The 18658-nt window shown below is 51.5% G+C and overlaps 1 protein-coding gene and 2 gene segments (V, D, J or C); 1 reads left to right on the forward strand and 2 right to left on the reverse strand.

Annotated features, from left to right (window-relative positions):
• The window catches only part of LOC308546874 (immunoglobulin gamma-1 heavy chain-like), a 540757-nt gene that overhangs the window by 517628 nt on the left and 4471 nt on the right, over window positions 1-18658 (reverse strand).
• LOC308546863 (immunoglobulin heavy constant mu-like) overlaps window positions 1-18658 on the reverse strand; it is a 512225-nt gene that overhangs the window by 480523 nt on the left and 13044 nt on the right.
• On the forward strand, window positions 135-8294 carry LOC308566388 (disintegrin and metalloproteinase domain-containing protein 20-like; the record flags this gene model as incomplete). Its single annotated transcript, XM_081156617.1, has 3 exons — window positions 135-864; window positions 1138-2279; window positions 8187-8294. 3 exons carry the CDS (start codon window positions 135-137, stop codon window positions 8292-8294), a joined length of 1980 nt encoding a protein of 659 aa, XP_081012743.1.

The raw sequence follows: 18658 nt of genomic DNA on the forward strand, positions 1-18658 counted from the left end.
AGCTGACCCGCCCAGGGTAGGTTTTCCCTCAGTATCTTCTTGGTAGGAAGTGGCCGGGCACAGGGTTGGGGCCTGGCTTCACTGAGGACCTTCCCTTTCTCCATTCCCGCTAACGGTTCTCCTCCACCAAGAGCATGAGGCTGGTGGAGGGCTCGGTCTCCCTGAGGGTGCCCCTCTTGCTGCTTGGGCTCTGGGTGGTGCTGGCTCCGGTCCAGAGTTCTCAAGGTCGTCCCTCGTGGCGCTACATCTCCTCCGAGGTGGTGATTCCCAGGGAAGAGCTGCACCGTGGCAAAGGTGTTCGGATTCCAGGCTGGCTCTCCTACAGCCTGAGTTTTGGGGGCCAGAGACACGTTATCCACATGCGGCGAAAGAAACTGTTTTGGCCCCGAAATCTGGTGATAATGACTCAGGATGACCAGGGAGCCTTGCAGATGGATTACCCCTTTGTCCCTCTGGACTGTTACTACCTCGGCTACCTGGAGGATGTCCCTCTTTCCATGGTCACCGTGGACACGTGCTATGGGGGCCTGGACGGTATCATGAAGTTGGATGACCTTGCCTATGAAATCAAACCCCTGAAGGATTCCCACAGGTTTGAACACATAGTTTCTCAGATAGTGGCAGACACCAATGCCATAGGACCCATGTACCCGCTGGGACACGAGCAAGAGAGGCACCCCCTGTCGTCTCAGGTGAACATCAGTTTAGTCTCCAGGGTCAGTAGTAAGATCTACGCATCCCATGGAGGAAAGATTAAAGGCTGCTTTGTGCTTTCCTATTCAACTTATACTATGTACAGTAATGTGACAAAATGTGTGGAACTCCTGATACAGATAGGTAATATAATGGACACCCTGTTGCGAGGTATGGATTTAAAGTACTATATTTCTCTCATGTTAATTTATGACAAGAGAGATCCAACCCATATGAACAACTTTAACGTACCAAGTGGTCCATTTGCTCAGCTTTATACGCGTCACATTTTTCCCGCTTTTACACCGCATTCCGTCGTAATTCTGAATAAAGATTCCCCCCATGAACTTCAGTTTAATCCAGCCACATACAATCTGTGCTTTACAAAAGGTATTGTCTTTATGGCTCACTTAAACAGACATCACTTTTTGCTATCGATTATAGCCACCCACCAAGTCTCGAAACTTTTGGGTCTGTTTCTTGATACTCCAGAATGTATTTGCCAGAGAAGGACCACCTGCATCATGTACAGATACCCTGTGTTGACAGATTCATTCAGTAACTGTTCCTATTTACACATGCAAAACGTGGTTAGTAATGTTTTAGCAACCTGCTTGTACCAACCTCCTGCCACGTATTACAATCAAAGCCTGGTATTGGACCGATGCGGAAACTACTTGGTGGAGAGCACAGAGCAGTGTGACTGTGGGTCCTTCAAGGAGTGTTATAACAACCCATGCTGCAACAATGACTGCACCTTTACGCCTGGGACTTCCTGTAACACAGGCAAGTGCTGCGCAAACTGCACCAACGTGGCCCCGGGGACGATGTGCAGAACAATGCAAAGCATCTGCGATCTTCCGGAGTACTGCCCCGGGTCAACCCCGACATGCCCTGCAGATGTTTATCTGCAAGATGGAACCCCTTGTACCGAAGACGGCTACTGCTATCATGGGAACTGTACTGACCGCAGCCTGCACTGCAAGGAGATCTTTGGTAGAGACGCGGAGAATGGGCCAGACCACTGCTACCGCATGAATAAGAAGTCCAACCGGTTTGGACACTGTGGTCTTACTCTCTTACCCAAACTGGTGGATTGTGGTGATGCGAACATTAAGTGTGGGCGCCTACAGTGTGTCAACGTCACTCATTTGCCTCGGCTGCAGCAACATGTGGGATTCCACCAGTCTCTGATCAGCGGGACCATGTGTTTTGGGGTGGGTGCGCACCGTGGGTCAGACGCAACTGATGTTGGTGCTGTGAGATCTGGTACCCTCTGTGATGATGGAAAGTTTTGTCTTCACAGTCGTTGCAGTGGTACTGTGAGTGACATAAATTATGACTGTCCCCCTTCAAAATGCAATTTTCATGGAGTTTGCAACAATAGAAATAACTGCCATTGCCATGTAGGCTGGGAACCCCCTATGTGCATAGAAATTGGTGCTGGAGGAAGTGTCGACAGCGGGCCACCTCCAGGAAGAATGCGGTCAGTACGGCAAAGTAGGATGTCAGTAATCTATTTGAGAGTGGTCTTTGGTCGCCTGTATCTTCTCATAGCTTCACTCCTCTTTGGAGTGGCCACAAATGTGAGATATCGCAAGACAACTAGTTTCCAAACAGAGAGGGCTGGTCAAAAGTAAACAGCCAATCAGCCCTCCGACCCCTGCGCATCCATAGGCAACATAGAAGAAACACCTGAAAAAGGTTGCCATAACCAGCTGGCAGAGCTCAAGCCCACATTTCTGGGTGTCTGCAGGGGTCCTGCTGTATATCACGGGTGAGAGAGCGGCGTGGGCATTTGCACACCAGCTCTCTCTGAAAGCTCGCTGCCCAGCACTCTGAAATAAATCTTGAAAACCACATGTTGGTGTCCTGTACAGTTTTTGTAAGTCTGTAGGAGCCCTAACTGAGCTCGAGACTCAGGCCTGGAGAGGAGACCTGGTCAGCAGCTGGTCTTGACCTGTGGACGCATGTTCCAGGATTAGTGGTCACAGGTTCCTTTAGGGCCAATTCATGGCAGTTCCCTACAATCGTGCCCTTGGCAACCAAGGTTTCCCTGTCTCCAGGTAACCTCTCCTTCTCTAAACAGGTTGGGTTCAGGGCAATGGTGTGCTCCTCCCAACCAACCCTGCCTGTTTCACCCGGGCGTGGCAGGGGGCTGCGGGCTGAGAGCCAGGGTTCACTGTGGGCTAGTGACACCTGTGTCCCCTTGGAGAGCAAAGTTCCCTGTGGGGAGGCTGTGATCATTCAGTGGCATTCAGCCAGAAAATGATGTAGATGTAGAGATCGGGGACCCTGGCCTTCAGGGGAGCCTGTGCGTGTGGGCCCCTCCTCCTTGCCTGTGCACTTCAGAGAAGGGCCGTGAGTGCGCCTGAGTCCTGGGGAGTCATGACATCGTCTTCACAACAGGCCTGTGGGGCTGGAAACCAGCCTACCTCTGTGTCTGAATAGTTTTCCAAGAAATGCTATTATGTTAATTTTTAATGTAATGTAAAATTAATAAAAATGAAACAAATTTCACAGCAACATTTAAAATTAGATATTTCCTCCATGCAATACAGGTACACTGTGTGGAATTTAAAAGCCAAAAATTCCCACAAATTGAAGGACCCGGGGTGACCTTGATGGACAGACACGTTAGGTGGTCGTTAGGAGAGGAAATTGGGACGCGTGTTGGCCCCATATTTATTGACAGTTTCTTCTGTGAGTGGTCATGGTGGAGGGAGCTGGGGAGAGTGAGCAGGGCTCCTGGCCCTTGGAGCCCAGGGTCTAGGTCAGCGTTGGTGAGAACTGAACAGTAGATGACTGGGTCCTGTGGGGGTGGTTCCCACATCCCCCCCAGTAAGTGAGGAGCAAGAGGGAGCCGTGTGGCAGGGAGCAGACACCTGGGGGTGGAGGTCCTGGGGGATGATCATAACCTCCGTGGGGCCAGGTGTGCCTGTCAGAAGGAAGGAAACTAGTGGGGACAGGTGGGCATGTAGGGGTCAGAGAGCCTGAGCTCAGCACACAGGTGCCTGGACTGCGCTTGGTCTCTCTGTGTGGGAGCTTTTCGACCACAGGAAGACTAGGGCACTCACGTGGCTCTTTGTCAAGAAAGAGAAGGACACGCAGGAGCCGGGGAAGGGGAGGCCCCCAGGCGTGGCCGTATCTCACCTGCAGACAGGCACTATCCCTTCTTCATTTGTTGTCTGCCGTGAGAAGAGGAGGCATTAGAGCCAGAAAGAAGTGTCCCTGATGCGGCCGAGCACTCGGAGAGCAAATCCCGGCTCCCAAGAGGTAGACCCTTTCTTCCCCCAAGTCCACAGCAGCCTCTGGGGCTGGTCCTTGTGCTGAGAGGGTCGTGAGCGCCCCCTGCAGCCCCCCACTCCCTCACCGGGCTTGTGTCTGGCTCACCCTGACCTCCCCTCACTGTGTCTCGCACAGTAATACACGGCCGGGTCCTCGGTGGGCACAGAGCTCAGCTGTAAAGAGAACTGGTTCCTGGACGTGTCAGCAGGGTGGAGATCGGCCCTGGAAGGCGGGGCTGTAGCTGGTGCTCCTGTCCAGCACCCCATCCACTGCAACCCTTCCCCAGGGCTCTTGCGGATCCAGCTCCAGTAGTAACTGCTGGTGACCGAGCCCCCGGAGACAGCGCAGGTGAGGGAGAGGGTCTGCGAGGGCTTCACCAGTCCTGGGCCCGACTCCTGCAGCTTCACCTGGGAGGGGACACCTGGGGACAAGGGGCACCGGTCCCTGTCAGTCATGTGCAGTCACAACCCCCCATAGACCCCTGTCTGACATCGGAGACCCTCACCTTGGGGGCTGTCACCAGGCACAGGAGGAGACCCAGCAGGCTCATGTTCTTCTAGACCAAGGCCCTGCCTTCCCCAGAGCCCTCAGCCCTGTGTGAGGAGAGAGCTGTGAGCCCCACAACCCAGGAGGGATTTACCCCGGAGCCTGAAGGGACATTTGCACGTGGGGCAGCCTTTTCCTTATAAGTGGGGGGACTGAGTTCAGGCTGCCCTGGTCATTCTGTGACCCTTGGGGGCACCTCTTCCCTTGAGCTCATTCAGCGTGTAAGTCAGGGTTAGGGGGTCACTTGGTATGGGAGGCACATTGGAATTAGGTCAAAGGATGGACTGACCTCTCTGAACATTAGAAGAAATGATGGACTAGATGAGCAGGTTGCTCCTAAAGTTCCCGAAACCCCACTTGCTAATGAACACACAACTGTGAAATGTGTCCTATAAACATAACTATTTTTATAAACATAACTTATATATACAAATGATGTCTACCTTGATATGAAAATCACAAAATGAAGGACAGTAATTTTTTAGGATGTTTGAAATTAATTTATGATGTTATTCGATTTCAGGAAGTACATCCCAACAAGAGGGCTGTAGGAGACCCTTTATTCTTTTCTTAATAATAATTTTAAAGAGAGGAAGGTAGAGACTGAAACATTGATGTCAGAGAGAAACATTAATCTGTTGCCCTTGGCATGTGCCCCAACTGGGGCCAATCTTGTCATCTGGGCATGTGGCCTGACTGGGAATTGATACCATGGCCCTTGGTGCACAGGGTGAAGCCCCAACCATCTGAGCCAACTGATGTTGGAAATTCTGTATTTGTGTCCACAGCTTCCTGCTCACATTCTTCCTTTATACAAGCCCTGGACCTACTCCAGAGACCCCACTAGTTACATCAGAAATAGTCAAGGTTTTAAATGGAGAAGAGACAAGAAATGAAAACAGTGACTCTGAATGTGTACAACTATATGTTACATGCGTGTGTTAAATGATTATGGAAGGAGAGGGTCGTCTTTTCTCAGTCTAGTGTTGTCAGTGATGTCGGGGTTCAGAGGGAGGTTACTGACGATGGTTCCCAGCTTAGATTTTCTGCCAGGAAAGGGAACTTCAGCCCTGACAGAGACCCTCCCTCCCAGCCTCCCCCTGTCCTTTCCCTGAGGACGGTCACTGTGCTCAGAGGTGCTGGGCTCTCCCCAGAACATTCCCGTCCTTAATGTAATGAACACATTCTCCCATCCGACACATAATATGGAAATGCACTCTCTGCTCAAGCTTGTCATTTAATGCCCTTGATGGAACACTTGGTGACACAAATGTTTTTAGGTTTATTCAAGTTCAATTCATCAATATTTTCTTCCATGGGTCATATTTTGGGTGTTTTTACAGCAACCACCCGAGAAACTGCTGAGCCCCACTGTCCATGCTGATTTTCTGCAGCAGCCACACGGACTGGATCAGGTTCTGGCACCGGAGTGGAGGCTGCTGGGAAACTCCTGATAGATCTGCTGTGACTTTGAAGCTGGGTGAGGGGAGGATGCTGGACTTGTTTTGAGTCACACGACAGAAATATGCCTGATTCTCATGGACAGAGTGTTACTGGACATATGGGTTTAGCTCCTCTTCCAGTGAAAACCCAGAAGGAAGCCCAGGGCAGGATGGAGACAGCTTATATCATCCCAGGAAATCCCTGAGTAATTGTGAACAGGAGCTGCTTGGAATAGAGACCTTACCGATGCTGCAGACAGGGATCCAGAGACATAAGGAACCTGTCATTGCAAAGTGGTGGGAAGGGGATCCCCTGTTACCTACATGCACATCCTCCAGTGTCTCTGTCTACCAGGTGACAAATTCAGAGGTCCAGAGAATCACCACTTGGACACATTGAGGTCATTACTCACATTGTGTCTCCATGGGTCACTCGGCTGCAGAATCCGTTGGGGTCCCATTTACGAATCTCTGAACCCTTAGAGGGAAGAGGGTATAGCCCTCCCTTGAGGAGCCCTGGTGATGGTGTGTCTGTAACAGGGGCCTTCATTTCAGTTTTCCAGGGCCCCTGCCTCAGTCCATCACCATCATCACCATCATCACCAACATCACCATCATCACCATCATCACCATCATCATCATCACCATCACCACCATCATCATGATCACCATCACCATCATCATCATCACCATCATCACCGTCACCACCATCATCGTCATCATCACCATCATCATCGTCATCACCATCATCATCATCATCACCATCATGATCATCATCATCACCATCATCATCATCACCACCATCATCATCATCATCACCATCATCATCAACATCACCATCATAATCATCATCACCACCATCATCATCATCACCATCATCACCATCATCATAATCACCACCATCATCATCATCTTCACCATCATCATCATCATCACCATCATGATCATCATCATCACCATCATCATCACCACCTTCATCGTCATCATCACCATCATCATCATCACCATCATAATCATCATCACCACCATCATCATCATCACCATCATCACCATCATCACCGTCATCATCATCATCACCACCATCATCATCATCACCATCACCATCATCATCACCATCACCACCATCATCATCACCATCACCATCATCAGCATCATCATCATCATCATCACCATCATCAATTGCTTATTTATTATCATTTTTTTCATTTTTGGTATATATCTTTTTTGTACACACATAATGAGCCATTATCTCAATTTCTGCTCATTTTCTATAATTGTTCCATGAAATTTGTAGCCAGAAGATATTTTGTCTCTTTTGTGACTGATGACAGCTGATGGCTCATTCCTGCCTCTTCTCCCTCTGTCCCACTTGGGAATCTGTTAGGAAAGGTGAGGTCTCCTCTTTAGATGTCCTGGGGAGATTGAAACCACACCAGCTCCTGGCAGCAGAATTCCTCCCTCCCCACCATCTCGCCAAAATAAAATCCCTGAGCCAGTGTCCTCTCCTGGCTCCACGAGAGCCCCTCTGACTTGCTGAGGGGCCTTCCTTGTGCTTCCCAAAGAGTTCAACTCTGTATGTGATAAACATCCTGTCCCTTGGTTGTGTGCTTGTCCTAAAACTAGACATTGGCACCACGTCATCCTGGGTCCCTCTCCCTCTGCCTGGTGTCACCTACTCTTGGTGGTGTGAGCATGATGACAGGTCAATGAGTGTCACCACCGGGTCTTTCTTCTCTAGCTTTGGGGTCACATGCCTCTGGTGTCCTCTCTCCAGCCCACACTTGTCCTGCTGCTGCCTGGCTGGGACCCTGAAGTGTGCAGAGCTGAGCTGCACTGTGGAGTCAGCAGAGCTCCCTGTTGGATTTAGGTGACCGTGGTCAGAACATTTGATGATTAATTGTCATTTGAGTCCAATGGTGTCAGAAAAAGTCTCTCTGCCTGTTGTCCACTTGAGAAAGTTTTCTGGTTACAACCGACTTTTCTAACTGACAGACCTCAGAGGAAAGCGCAGAATCAGGAATCCACAGAGGTTCCTGAGGGAAACGGTGACCTGAAGAGGAAACCACCAAGGAAACAGCCCAAACTGCACACTGCACCTGCTTTTGGAGGGTCCTTGTGCTCAGGGCCCCTGAGCACCCTGGTGGCCTCAGCTTCTCCTGCAGGGAGGTTTGTGTCTGGCTCAGACTGACCTCCCCTCACTGTGTGTCTGTTGCACAGAAATACACGGCAGAGTCTTCAGGTTTCACGCTCTTCATCTGCAGATACAGCGTGTTCTTGGCATTGTCTCTGGAGATGGTGAATCGGCCCTTCACAGAGGCTGCATAATATGTGCTACTTCCATCATACCATATTACTGCCACCCACTCCAGCCCCTTCCCTGGAGCCTTGCGGACCCAGTGCATGTGGTAATCCGGAGGCTCCACAGGAGAGTCTCAGAGACCCCCCAGGGTGCAACAAACCTCCTCCAGACTCTACCACCTGCACCTCACCCTGGACACCTGCAAACACAAAGACGTCCTGGTCAGGAAACTCTCACACACCCACTGTTTCTCTCACTCATGTCCACTCACACTCTCAGTGTCTCTTGTTCTCCATAAATTACCTCTTAAAATAGCAACAAGGAAAACCCAGCTGAGCCCAAGACCCATGGTGAGTGGTCTGTGTTCAGTCCTAATCAGGGAATGAGCACAGCTGGGTCCCAGGGCTGAACTCCTGTCCCAGAGCTGCAGGGTCGGGGCTGGGCTGGTTTTTATGACCAGAGGGGCCCTATTTGCATGTCATCTTGCTATGTAGGGACTCTTGGGTTGGACATTGACATGAAGGACATTGTCTAAGAGTGTGACATATCCAGTTGTGCATGTCTGTTAAGAAGTAGGGCCCACATCTGGGCCTGTGCAATTCTCACTGCACTTAGCTGCTTCCAGAGACCTGTACAAATTCCCAGGAAAGAAAATTGTCATAAAGAGAATGGAGAATAGTTTAAAATGAGAGATGCTCTTCAGATTCAACAGTAATGATGCATGAGAAATCAACCATAACAGCCAGAGGAAGAAGTAAAAGTTCAGGGTGTTGAAGTTCAAGGGACAGGAAGCCCCATCTGACACTATTTCCCTCAAAGTGTTCAGAGGATGAATCAAGACCAGAGTGTGAACCCAGAGCACGTGGACAAGTGCTGGGGAGAGTGGAGGGTCTGTGTGGGCCCCTGGGACACAGAAGCATGAACCATAGAGACACGGGCAGAGCCCCCGGGCCATGACCTTCAGGGGTCGGTGCTGACTGTGTAGCAGCTGCACTGCCTCATGTGCTGTGTTTCTCCTCTCGACCTGATGGGAACCAGTTTCCTTCCCTGGAGATGGAGAAGTAGCTCCCTCATGACAAGTGTGTTTGGGTGAAAATGTGGGTAATGATTTGTGAGCAATGAGAATGTTGTTGCTGGAAACCTTGGTGTCTGCATGGGACCCAGAGAACCCTGTCTCCATGTCCCCACATGATGGGAGGGAACTGGAACAGGGGCCTGACTCAGGGCAACACTGTGGGAAGCCATCTGGGATCACGAATGGGGGACGTAACCCAGACTGAGGACACACCACCAAGGGTTCCTGCTCCATTAGGCTCTGACTCTCCTTGTTGTGTGACCAGTTCAAGTTTCCTCTCCTCACTTTCCTCTGAAATAGCCACACACGTTCCCTAGAGTCATGAGACACTGTGGGCAGTGTGCAGGGCACCAGCCCCGTGTGTGCTGACCTCGTAGCTCCCATCTCTCCTGGGCTCACTCCCTAGTTCTGTGAATCTCCTGGTGCAGTGTCCAGGATTTTCTACATGTAAGATCATGTCATCTGGGTACCGATGGGAAGTGATATTTTGTTTTGTTCCTCTCTGATTTAGACACTTTCTATTCTACTTTTTTTTTGAATCTAATTATTCTGACAACGATGTGCAGCTTGTGGAATAGAAGAAGTTACTGGGGTGCCCTAGTGTTGCTCTTCATGTTACAAGAATTGCTTTGAAATTTTCTCTGTGTAGCACAATTGCCGGAGCCTGCTGGCAGAGTCGAACGGTCCTGAGGAAGGGGTGAGGATGAAGAAAAGACAGACACAAAAAAGATGGGATCGGGAGGGCTGCAGCTCGTGACTGCTGCCGGCTGCCAGCCCCGAGTTTATTTCCCAGCTCAATTTATACAGACACTGTTGATTATGCTAAATAGCACCCCGCCCTGCATTCCTTTACCTTGCCCCTATGAATTCCCTTGAGAGTAAATATCTTGCCTCCAGCAGAAGCTCAGACCTTGTTAACTATCTTTGTCTGGGCTTCTAATCCGAACTTTTGGGGAGGATTGTCCTAGCCTAGGTGTGTGGCTTGACTGCCCTTTGATCCTTCAGGCTGGGACAACATCCTGAAAAGCCTTTCTGGAATACATGGCCACAAGCTAAATCAGTATCCCCTTGGTGCCACAAGGTCTGGGTCAGGAAGCAGTAGAGCACATCTGCAGCTCACCCAGGCAGCTCCTCCGTGCCTGGGGCCACAAAGGCTCCCCCCACACAATGCTAACTGTTTTCTTTTCCAATGTACCATTTACTATACGGAGGTTCCTCACTTCTCTATGTAACACATTGAGAATTTTGATCACAAAGAGGTTTTAATATAGTCCATAGCCATTTATTTATATGCTGATACAGTTAGTCCTTCATGCTGGGGATGAGCTGTGGCACATTTACTGGTTCCCTGGGTTGCACCGTCCTTGCCTTCCTGGAGGATGACACACTGATCATGGTGAATGACCCGCCAAAGGGCTGTTGAGTTTCCTAGTATCATTGAGGATTTTTGCATTTATGCTCATCAGGGACATGGCCTGTCATTTTTGGATTGCTCTTATTTGGCTTTGGTAGGAGTTTAGTGGTCACCTCAATAAAATAATTAGAAAGACTTTTGTCTTCTTGAAAGTCTTGGACGTGTTTGAGAAGAACTGACTGAGACAATACTATTTGTTCTGTGAAATTTGGCTAGAATTTACTCTTGTATCCACTTGAACATGGGATTTTCTTGTTGACAGGTTTAGATTAATACTTCAATTATTTAAATAAATATGAACCCATCTAGGAATGTCAGGGGCAAATTCTTAATTTAATAACCAAATTATGGACTGAGAAATACAACTGTTGATCTTCACAGGGTGTGGACAGTGCATTTCAATTCCCACATGGACACACCTGGATTGAGCAGTGACCCCCTAACAGGTGTCCTAAGTCTGCACCCCTCAGGTCTACCTGAGCAACATGAATTGACTTGGGAGCCAAAAGAGGTCCCCGCCTAGGGAAAGACCTGCCTCTGTGAACTGAAGCCAGGGGCTGGTCTCTGCAGGCTCTGAGGTGGGCAGGACCAGCTCCTACCTGAGACTCAGCAAATGCATGTCTGCTCTTCCCCCTGAAGGTGGAGGGATTTTCGGAAGAGGGGACAAAGTCATTCCAGTCAAGATTTCTGGGCATTAAGGGAACATGTTGGACATGGGAACAAGTGTTCTCAGCACATTTAACAATTCCTCCTATGAGAGGCAACACTCAGCCAGGACACCCACAGAGTTAAGGGACAATGTATTTGGGTCCAAGGAGGAAATTACAGTAGTTTGCAGACCACACGCTTATTTTATAAACCATCCAAGAGAATAAACTAAAATCACACTTTCTTACAGAAATTTCATAAAATGACTTAGTCCTGAGAATGCAGCTCCCTGGCCTCCATCTCCAGGGAGCACAGAGAACATGTCCCAGCTGCTGGTCTCTGAATTCCAAGGTGGTTTGTGCTGTAGACACAGCTGTGCCCAACCTCCAGACCATGTCTGAGCTTGAAAGTGACACTAAGGCAGGGCCATGGCTGGGACACACAGGCGTCATTTGAAAGGAACAGGGAAGGAAGAAATCTGTGACCCACTTGTTGTGAGGTCGAGAAATGCAGGGAGCTTATGGCAAGTCCCACTTTTTGTGGACCGACTTTGATTGTGGGCTGACAGCTTCCCCAAGCTCACTAACCCCTCTGCAATTTTCTCTCCCACAAGTGATACACTCCCTTTCTGCACGTGAGAATGTTTCTACTAAACTAATAACTACTTTAAATGCAGACCCATTGGGGGTAGGCACAGAGCACAGGTCTGGAGACTCTGGAGAGAATGTTGTGTGGAGAGGAAGCCCTGAGCCCTGGGAGGAAACAGCCAGAAACTCCACCTGCAGCTGCTCCTGAAGCTGAAACAGAGTGTGAGGCCGTGAGCGCCCCCTGGTGTCTTGGGGGCCCCCTGCAGCCCAGCCTCCTGTTTCATGCAGGGAGGTTTGTGTCTTGGCTCACACTGACCTCCCCTCACTGTGTCTCTCGCACAGAAATACACGGCCGAGTCCTCAGATTTCAGGCTGTTCATTTGCAGATACAGCGTGTTCTTGGAATTGTCTCTGGAGATGGTGAATCGGCCCTTCACAGAGTCTGCATAGTATGTGCTACTTCCGTCGGAATAGATTAGATCAACCCACTCCAGCCCCTTCCCTGGAGCCTGCCGGATCCAGCTTATGGCATAGCTACTGAAGGTGAATCCAGAGGCTGCACAGGAGAGTCTCAGAGACCCCCAGGCTTCACCACGGCTCCCCCAGACTCCACCAGCTGCACCTCACCGTGGACACCTGCAAACACAAAGACGTCCTGGTCAGGAAACTCTCACACGTCTACTGTTTCTCTCACTCATGTCCACTCACACACTCAGTGTCTCTTGTTCTCCATAAATTACCTCTTAAAATAGCAACAAGGAAAACCCAGCTGAGCCCAAGCCCCATGGTGAGTGGTCTGTGTTCAGTCCTGATCAGGGAATGAGAACAGCTGGGGATCCCGGGGCTGGGCTCCTGTCCCAGAGCTGCAGGGTAAGGGCTGGGCTGGTTTTTATGAGCAGAGGGGGCCCTATTTGCATGTCATCCTACTATATAGAGAGCTCAGGGGTGAACATACAGATATGTCAGTAACTCAGTGAAGGTGAGAGGTTCCTTGTGCATTTGTTTGTCCTGGTAGCTTTTCACCCACTAAATACAGAATTATAGGAGGTTTGGGGTTTGTTGATGAGACCACATCTGGTAGCAGTGACCCAGCGTCAACACTCTGATCATGCTCACTAATCCCCAGTACTCTCCTGAAAAAAATGCTGGACAGAGCCTGACCTGTCCCGTGAGGGTGCAGAGCTCCTTGTATGTAATGAGAGTTTCAATGACCCCTTGTATTCTAGTGTTACCCACCCTTCGGGATTGTATCCACTTGTGATCCCGGTGTTCTCACTGCACTGTAGAAGGTTGTGCAACGTGGTGAGGTGGTCCTCGGTGAGCTAAGGTGAGTCAGGTTCACTGAGATCTGGGACATACAACTGAAGTCTCTGTTGGTCCCAGGTCTCTATCAAGTGACACAGGAAATCTGAGTGGAGTGGGGAATCTGAGTGACACAGGATGACAAGACCCATATAATGATCCCATTGAGCATCTCATGTCCACTATTAATCCCCAGGTTCACTGGCCCTAGAAGCCCTCCTGTGGGATCTCATGTCAGGAATCAGACAACATCCTATTGGGGAGAAGTTATAACAGATACTAGCGAGTAGCAATAGCACACCCATGAGTAACAGGGTCCGAGCTGGTCAGGAGTGACCTCTCCCTCTCCTTGGCAGGTGGGGCCTGAATCAGGTGGCTTCCCTTTCAATGGCTGGAGGGGAGCCCATGGTGGGGCCATGGTGACAGGTGGTGTCCTGTCAGATCCCCATCAACTCAGGTCCTGGAGGGAGGAGCTGGGTCAGCCTCTGGGGCCCAACCTCAGGAAGCCCAGTTATGAATGGAGATGGCACTGGAGACACTAGAGCAGCATTGGATGGACCACTTCTGGTCACTGAGCTCTGACCTCCTGACCTGTGACCCGGCAGAGCAGCCTTTCTTGCCTGGGGCTGAGGGTCAGTCTGAATATTAATGCATTAAATTATACTTTAGAAGGTTAATTACTTGAGAATATAGCAAGTATGTTTAGTTAGATTAGGCTCCTAGAAAATTTAACATGAGATATAATCCAATAGAAATGATCACAGAAAAGGGCATGAATGAGACGCACAGGGGAGGTTCCTGAGAGAGCTACCGGAGGGAATTAAGTCCAGAGGTTGCACGTGGTCAGTAGGGACAAGGCTGTCAGGAGGCTGTGCAGAGGGAGACAGAGCAGAGGGGGAACCATCTCTGGTTGCCCCTGCTCCACACAGGGACCCCACCAGCCCTCACTCCCTGACACAACACACCCTGATCCCGTCCCCTGTCCTGCTCTCTGAGGTCATTTCTCCTGGTTGATGGGCCTGCCGGGACCTCCTGAGTCCTCGATTATGTCAAAACTGAGGGTCCTCTTATCCCCTGGTGACTGTGGTATCATCACACTCAACATCTGAAGCCACTGTGGGTGGGAGGCCCTCCTGGTGTGCAGAGAGCTCAGGGCATTGTCACTGTGTGCAGCGAGCTGGGACAATGACCACCAAGGCCTGTCACCTTCTGCAAGATTGACCAGCTGTTTGGTGCTGAGTCTTCCGTTCTGTGTCCCGACCATGACTCTGGACAAGATCCAGGAGCAAATGTCAGAAGCAGAAGAAGCTGCTGAGTCGACAGGGACCCAGGACTTCACCTCCCCTGCTCCTGCTCCTGGGCTGGGTGCTCTGATCTCTGTCCCCTGAGTGCCCCCTGGTGCCCTCAAACCTCTTGCACCCCGGCCTCCCTCACTCCCTCAGGGAGGTTTGTGTCTGGCTCACGCTGACCTCCCCTCACTGTGTCCCTCACTCAGTATTACAGGGGAAGGTAGGGCCCCTTGTAGTTGTCCCCGAGACCCCTCCCACCACCTTCGCGTTCCTGGATTTGTTCTTCTTGCTCTTCTGGGTGGGTGTTTTCTGCTTCCTCATGTTCCAAATTGCTGATGGGATTCTCAGTGTCCTCTGCTCTGCTCTCGATTTCCGTAAATTATTCTTCCTCTCAGTCCTGTGGCCTTCCCTTCTGACTGGTGCTGTATTATGAGGCCGATGGTCTCACTAGTTTCCTTAATGGTCTCACTGAGGTCCCGGATCATCTTTATAATCAGTGTTCTGAACTCTCTCCAGGGCTTGCTTGGCTCTATCTCATTTAGTTCTTCTTCTGGAGATTTCTTCTGTTCTTTCCTTTGTGACAAGTTTCTTTGCCTCCACATTTTGGCTGTTTCTGGGTGTTTGCTTCATTGTATTAGGTAGAGCGGCTGTGTCTCCTGGAATTGGTGAGTGGCTCTGTGCAGTAGGTGTCCCAGGGGCCCAGCCTCCCCAGTCCCCTGAGCTGGGCCTTCTAGGTGCTCCCCTGTGTGGGCCATGTGCACTGTCCTGTTGTAGTTGAGCCTTGGTTGCTGTTGGTTTCACTGGGAGGAACTGACCCCCTGGCCAACCGGCTGTGAGGACCAGCTGCTCCGCAGGATTACTTCAGTGGGGCTTTGGTGATCACCATGTGCGCCCCTTGAGTGTCACTCGTGGATGTGGCAGGGCTGTGATCCAGCGTGGTCGAGTTGAGCACCTGGTGCACTGTCTCTGGGGCCTCCCAGGAGGTGCAAAGTCAGCCTGTGCCAGTTCCTTGCCCAGGGCCACCCAGCATGAGCTACACAGCAGGTCCCTAGATGACTGGTGCTTGTGCTGGGCTTGGAGGTGCCCAGTTGAGGCCATGCTATGAACCAATGCAGCTGCCGCTAGTGCAAGGCCTGGGGCCACTTATCAAGGTGCATGGAACACGCTGCTGATGATTCTTTGAGAGATTTTAGGGAAGTTCCCAGGATGAGGGTAGAGAGGCCACTTGCATAGAAAGGCCTCTGGAAATGGCCTGGAGGAGCCTGCAGGTGGGGAGGGGCAGGTGCTCAGGGAATCACCTGGGTGGGGCCAAAGGAGTGAGTCAGGTGCTGGAGATTCAAACCTGGGTCCTGCCTGCTGACTGTGGGGGGAGGACTCCCCAAAGGAGCCGTGGAATCTGAGCTCTTCTGCCTGGGAGAAACCTGCCCGTCCTCCTCTGGCCCCGAATTCAGGCAGTTACTTCCTCCCCGAATGTCCCAGGCTCCTTTCAGGCTGCTGCCCGGCCCTGGGCTCAGAGGGACGGGTCTGAGTGAGTCCCCTGCAGGCCCTTTAAGAGGACCTCCCTCCCCTCACTCAGTGACAGTCCCCTTGGTTTTCCCATCCCAAAGTCGTGGGGACCTCTCTTCCGGGCCCTGGAACCCTGGGCGGGGGTCCTGTATGTGGGGCTGTGACCCGGTGCCCCTCTGGGTAACATCCACGCCGAGCTATTGCTCCCGGTTTTAAACCACGGCACCGGTTCTGGGCCCGAGGCCTTGTCTGTGACTCAGCCCTGATCTGCTCGCGTCTCCGCCAACCTGGTCTCCTTCCTTCTCAGTCCCCTGGTTGCAGGGCTCTGTGCAGCTAGACCTCAGGAGGCTCTGAGTGACGGTTGCTCTGTTTTAGGTGTAATTTGATGTGGTTTGGGAAGCAGCAGGTACCCCGGTTACCTACGCGCCCACCTGTTGTCTCTGAACCAGGTACCTGAGGGTGCAGTTTGTGGTTCATTCTGGGCAGGAGGTGCGGCCCGGTTCCTGGTTCCCTAGGTGAGCCGTCCCTGCATTCCGGGACTGAGCCCGACTGGACCAGGGAAACCATCCTCCCAATGTGCTGTCACGGTTCCTCGGGCATTGTTGAGGGTTTTTGCATTTATGTCTGGGGACGTCCCATCCGTCCTGGAGACAGTCCTGTTGTAGTGAGGACATTGCAGGATCTTCGCCTCGCTCTCCTTAATGTCGTTTAGGCCAATAACCCTTTAAATTTTCATTAATTATAAGTTTTTTTGCTTTTCTTCTATGAATCTAGTTTTTCCACCAAACTTTCATTTTCATGATCACTGTTTCCTGTGACACATTTCGTGATTTGCACCTTTCCTGAAAATCTTGTGGTTCTGGGTCCGTGGACTCACCTGCTCACTCATGGTCTCTACCAGGCCAGTTCTCTATTTCTCTGCATGTTTAGTAATTTGCAGACTCCAGTGATTCTTAGTCCTGGGAGGGTTTTCATAAAACCCAACGATTCTCTTTTCACACCTACTCGACCCTGAGACCTCATGAGAGAGGCTTTGCTGCCTTTCTGCCCGATCGCTGGTCAGACAGGATGCAGGTGCTTCTGGAGTCAGAGCTGGCGGCTCCCTTTCCAGGTCTGGGCGAGTCGTTACCGAGGCTCCTCCTGGGCTCTCTGGACCCCAGGCAAGTCCTGGGATCGGGGTTTTTCAGTCACGGCTCCCGTGTGCAGTCCCTCAAGGTGCATTTGTGCAGGGCCACCCAGCACACTCCCCGGCTAGGACAGCGTCCCTGTGGGTCCCCCTTTTATAAGCTGCTCCCCTCCTGGGGCTCCTGGGCCTCTGTGTCCCTCTGCACAGCAGGAGGAGCTCATGTCTGAGGTCCTTGAGCTCCCCCAGCTCCCTTATCTGCTGGGGCTCCTCGAACATGACACCCCATCTTTGAACTCAGGTGGACTGAGTGTTTGTGCTCTCTCGGGAGGGACAGGGTCCCATGAGGCTGTGACACCCGGTGGTGACAGTGCCGCCCTATGTACTGACCTTGTCAGGGGAACGTTCATGAAACAGAATTCAGCCCCTCATGTGTCTGCACCACTCACAGGGCCCTGGGTCTCCTGGGGGATTAGAGAAGGAATTGGGGCTCCGAGGCTGCAGGAGGGGGCAGGACCTGCAGGAAATCCCAGAGCCTGGCAGGAAATCCCATCCCCCTTTCCTGTTCCTTGGACTCGGGGGCCCCGCTGAGAGCCCAGGTTCTTGTACAGGAGGCCCCCGGGCTGTGCCTCTGAGCCAGCCTTGCACAGTAACACGTGGTTGTGTCTGCAGGGTCCACGCTGGTCATGGTGAGAACCACCTGGTTCTGGAGGTGTCCTTGGAGATTGTGAGCCTGCCCTTCAGAGATGGGCTGTAATACGGGTCATTGTCCCACCACACGTGTGCCAGCCACGCCAGGGCCTCCCGGGGGCTGCCGGATCCAGCCGACACCCACACCAGTTGTGCTCAGGGAGAACCCAGAGAAGGAGCAGGTCAGCGTGAGGGTCTGTGAGCAGGACCCTCGCTGTCCCCACTCCTCACCCACAGTGAAATGCAGAGCCAGTGTCCTCCCCTGGCCGATCCAACCATTTCCGACCTTCTGAACAGCCTGTACTCTCTCAGCAGCACCGCCATGAACTGACAAACCTTTGACTCGTCCCTCTGTGTGTGTGACGTCATCAGCCTAGACAACCATTCCCCAGGAGGGTGGGTCCCTCTGCCTCTGCCTGGTGTCACCTACTCTTGGTGGTGTGAGCATGATGCCAAGTCAATGACCGTAGCCTCCACGCTCTTTCTTCTCTAGCTTTGGGGTCACATGCCTCTGGTGCCAGCTGCCCAGCCCCCGTGTGTCCAGCTGCTGCCTGGCTGGGACCCTGAGCTGTGCAGAGCTGAGCTGCACTGTGGAGTCAGCAGAGCTCCCTGTTGGATTTAGGTGACGGTGGTCAGATTTGATGATTAATAGTCATTTGAGTCCAATAGTGTCAGAAAAAGTCTCTCTGCCTGTTGTCCATGTGAGAAAGTTCTCTGGTTACAACAGACTGTTCTGACAGACCTCAGAGAAAAGCA

Source organism: Miniopterus schreibersii, assembly GCF_964146895.1.
Source record: "Miniopterus schreibersii genome assembly, chromosome: 1".
NCBI lineage: Eukaryota > Metazoa > Chordata > Mammalia > Chiroptera > Miniopteridae > Miniopterus > Miniopterus schreibersii.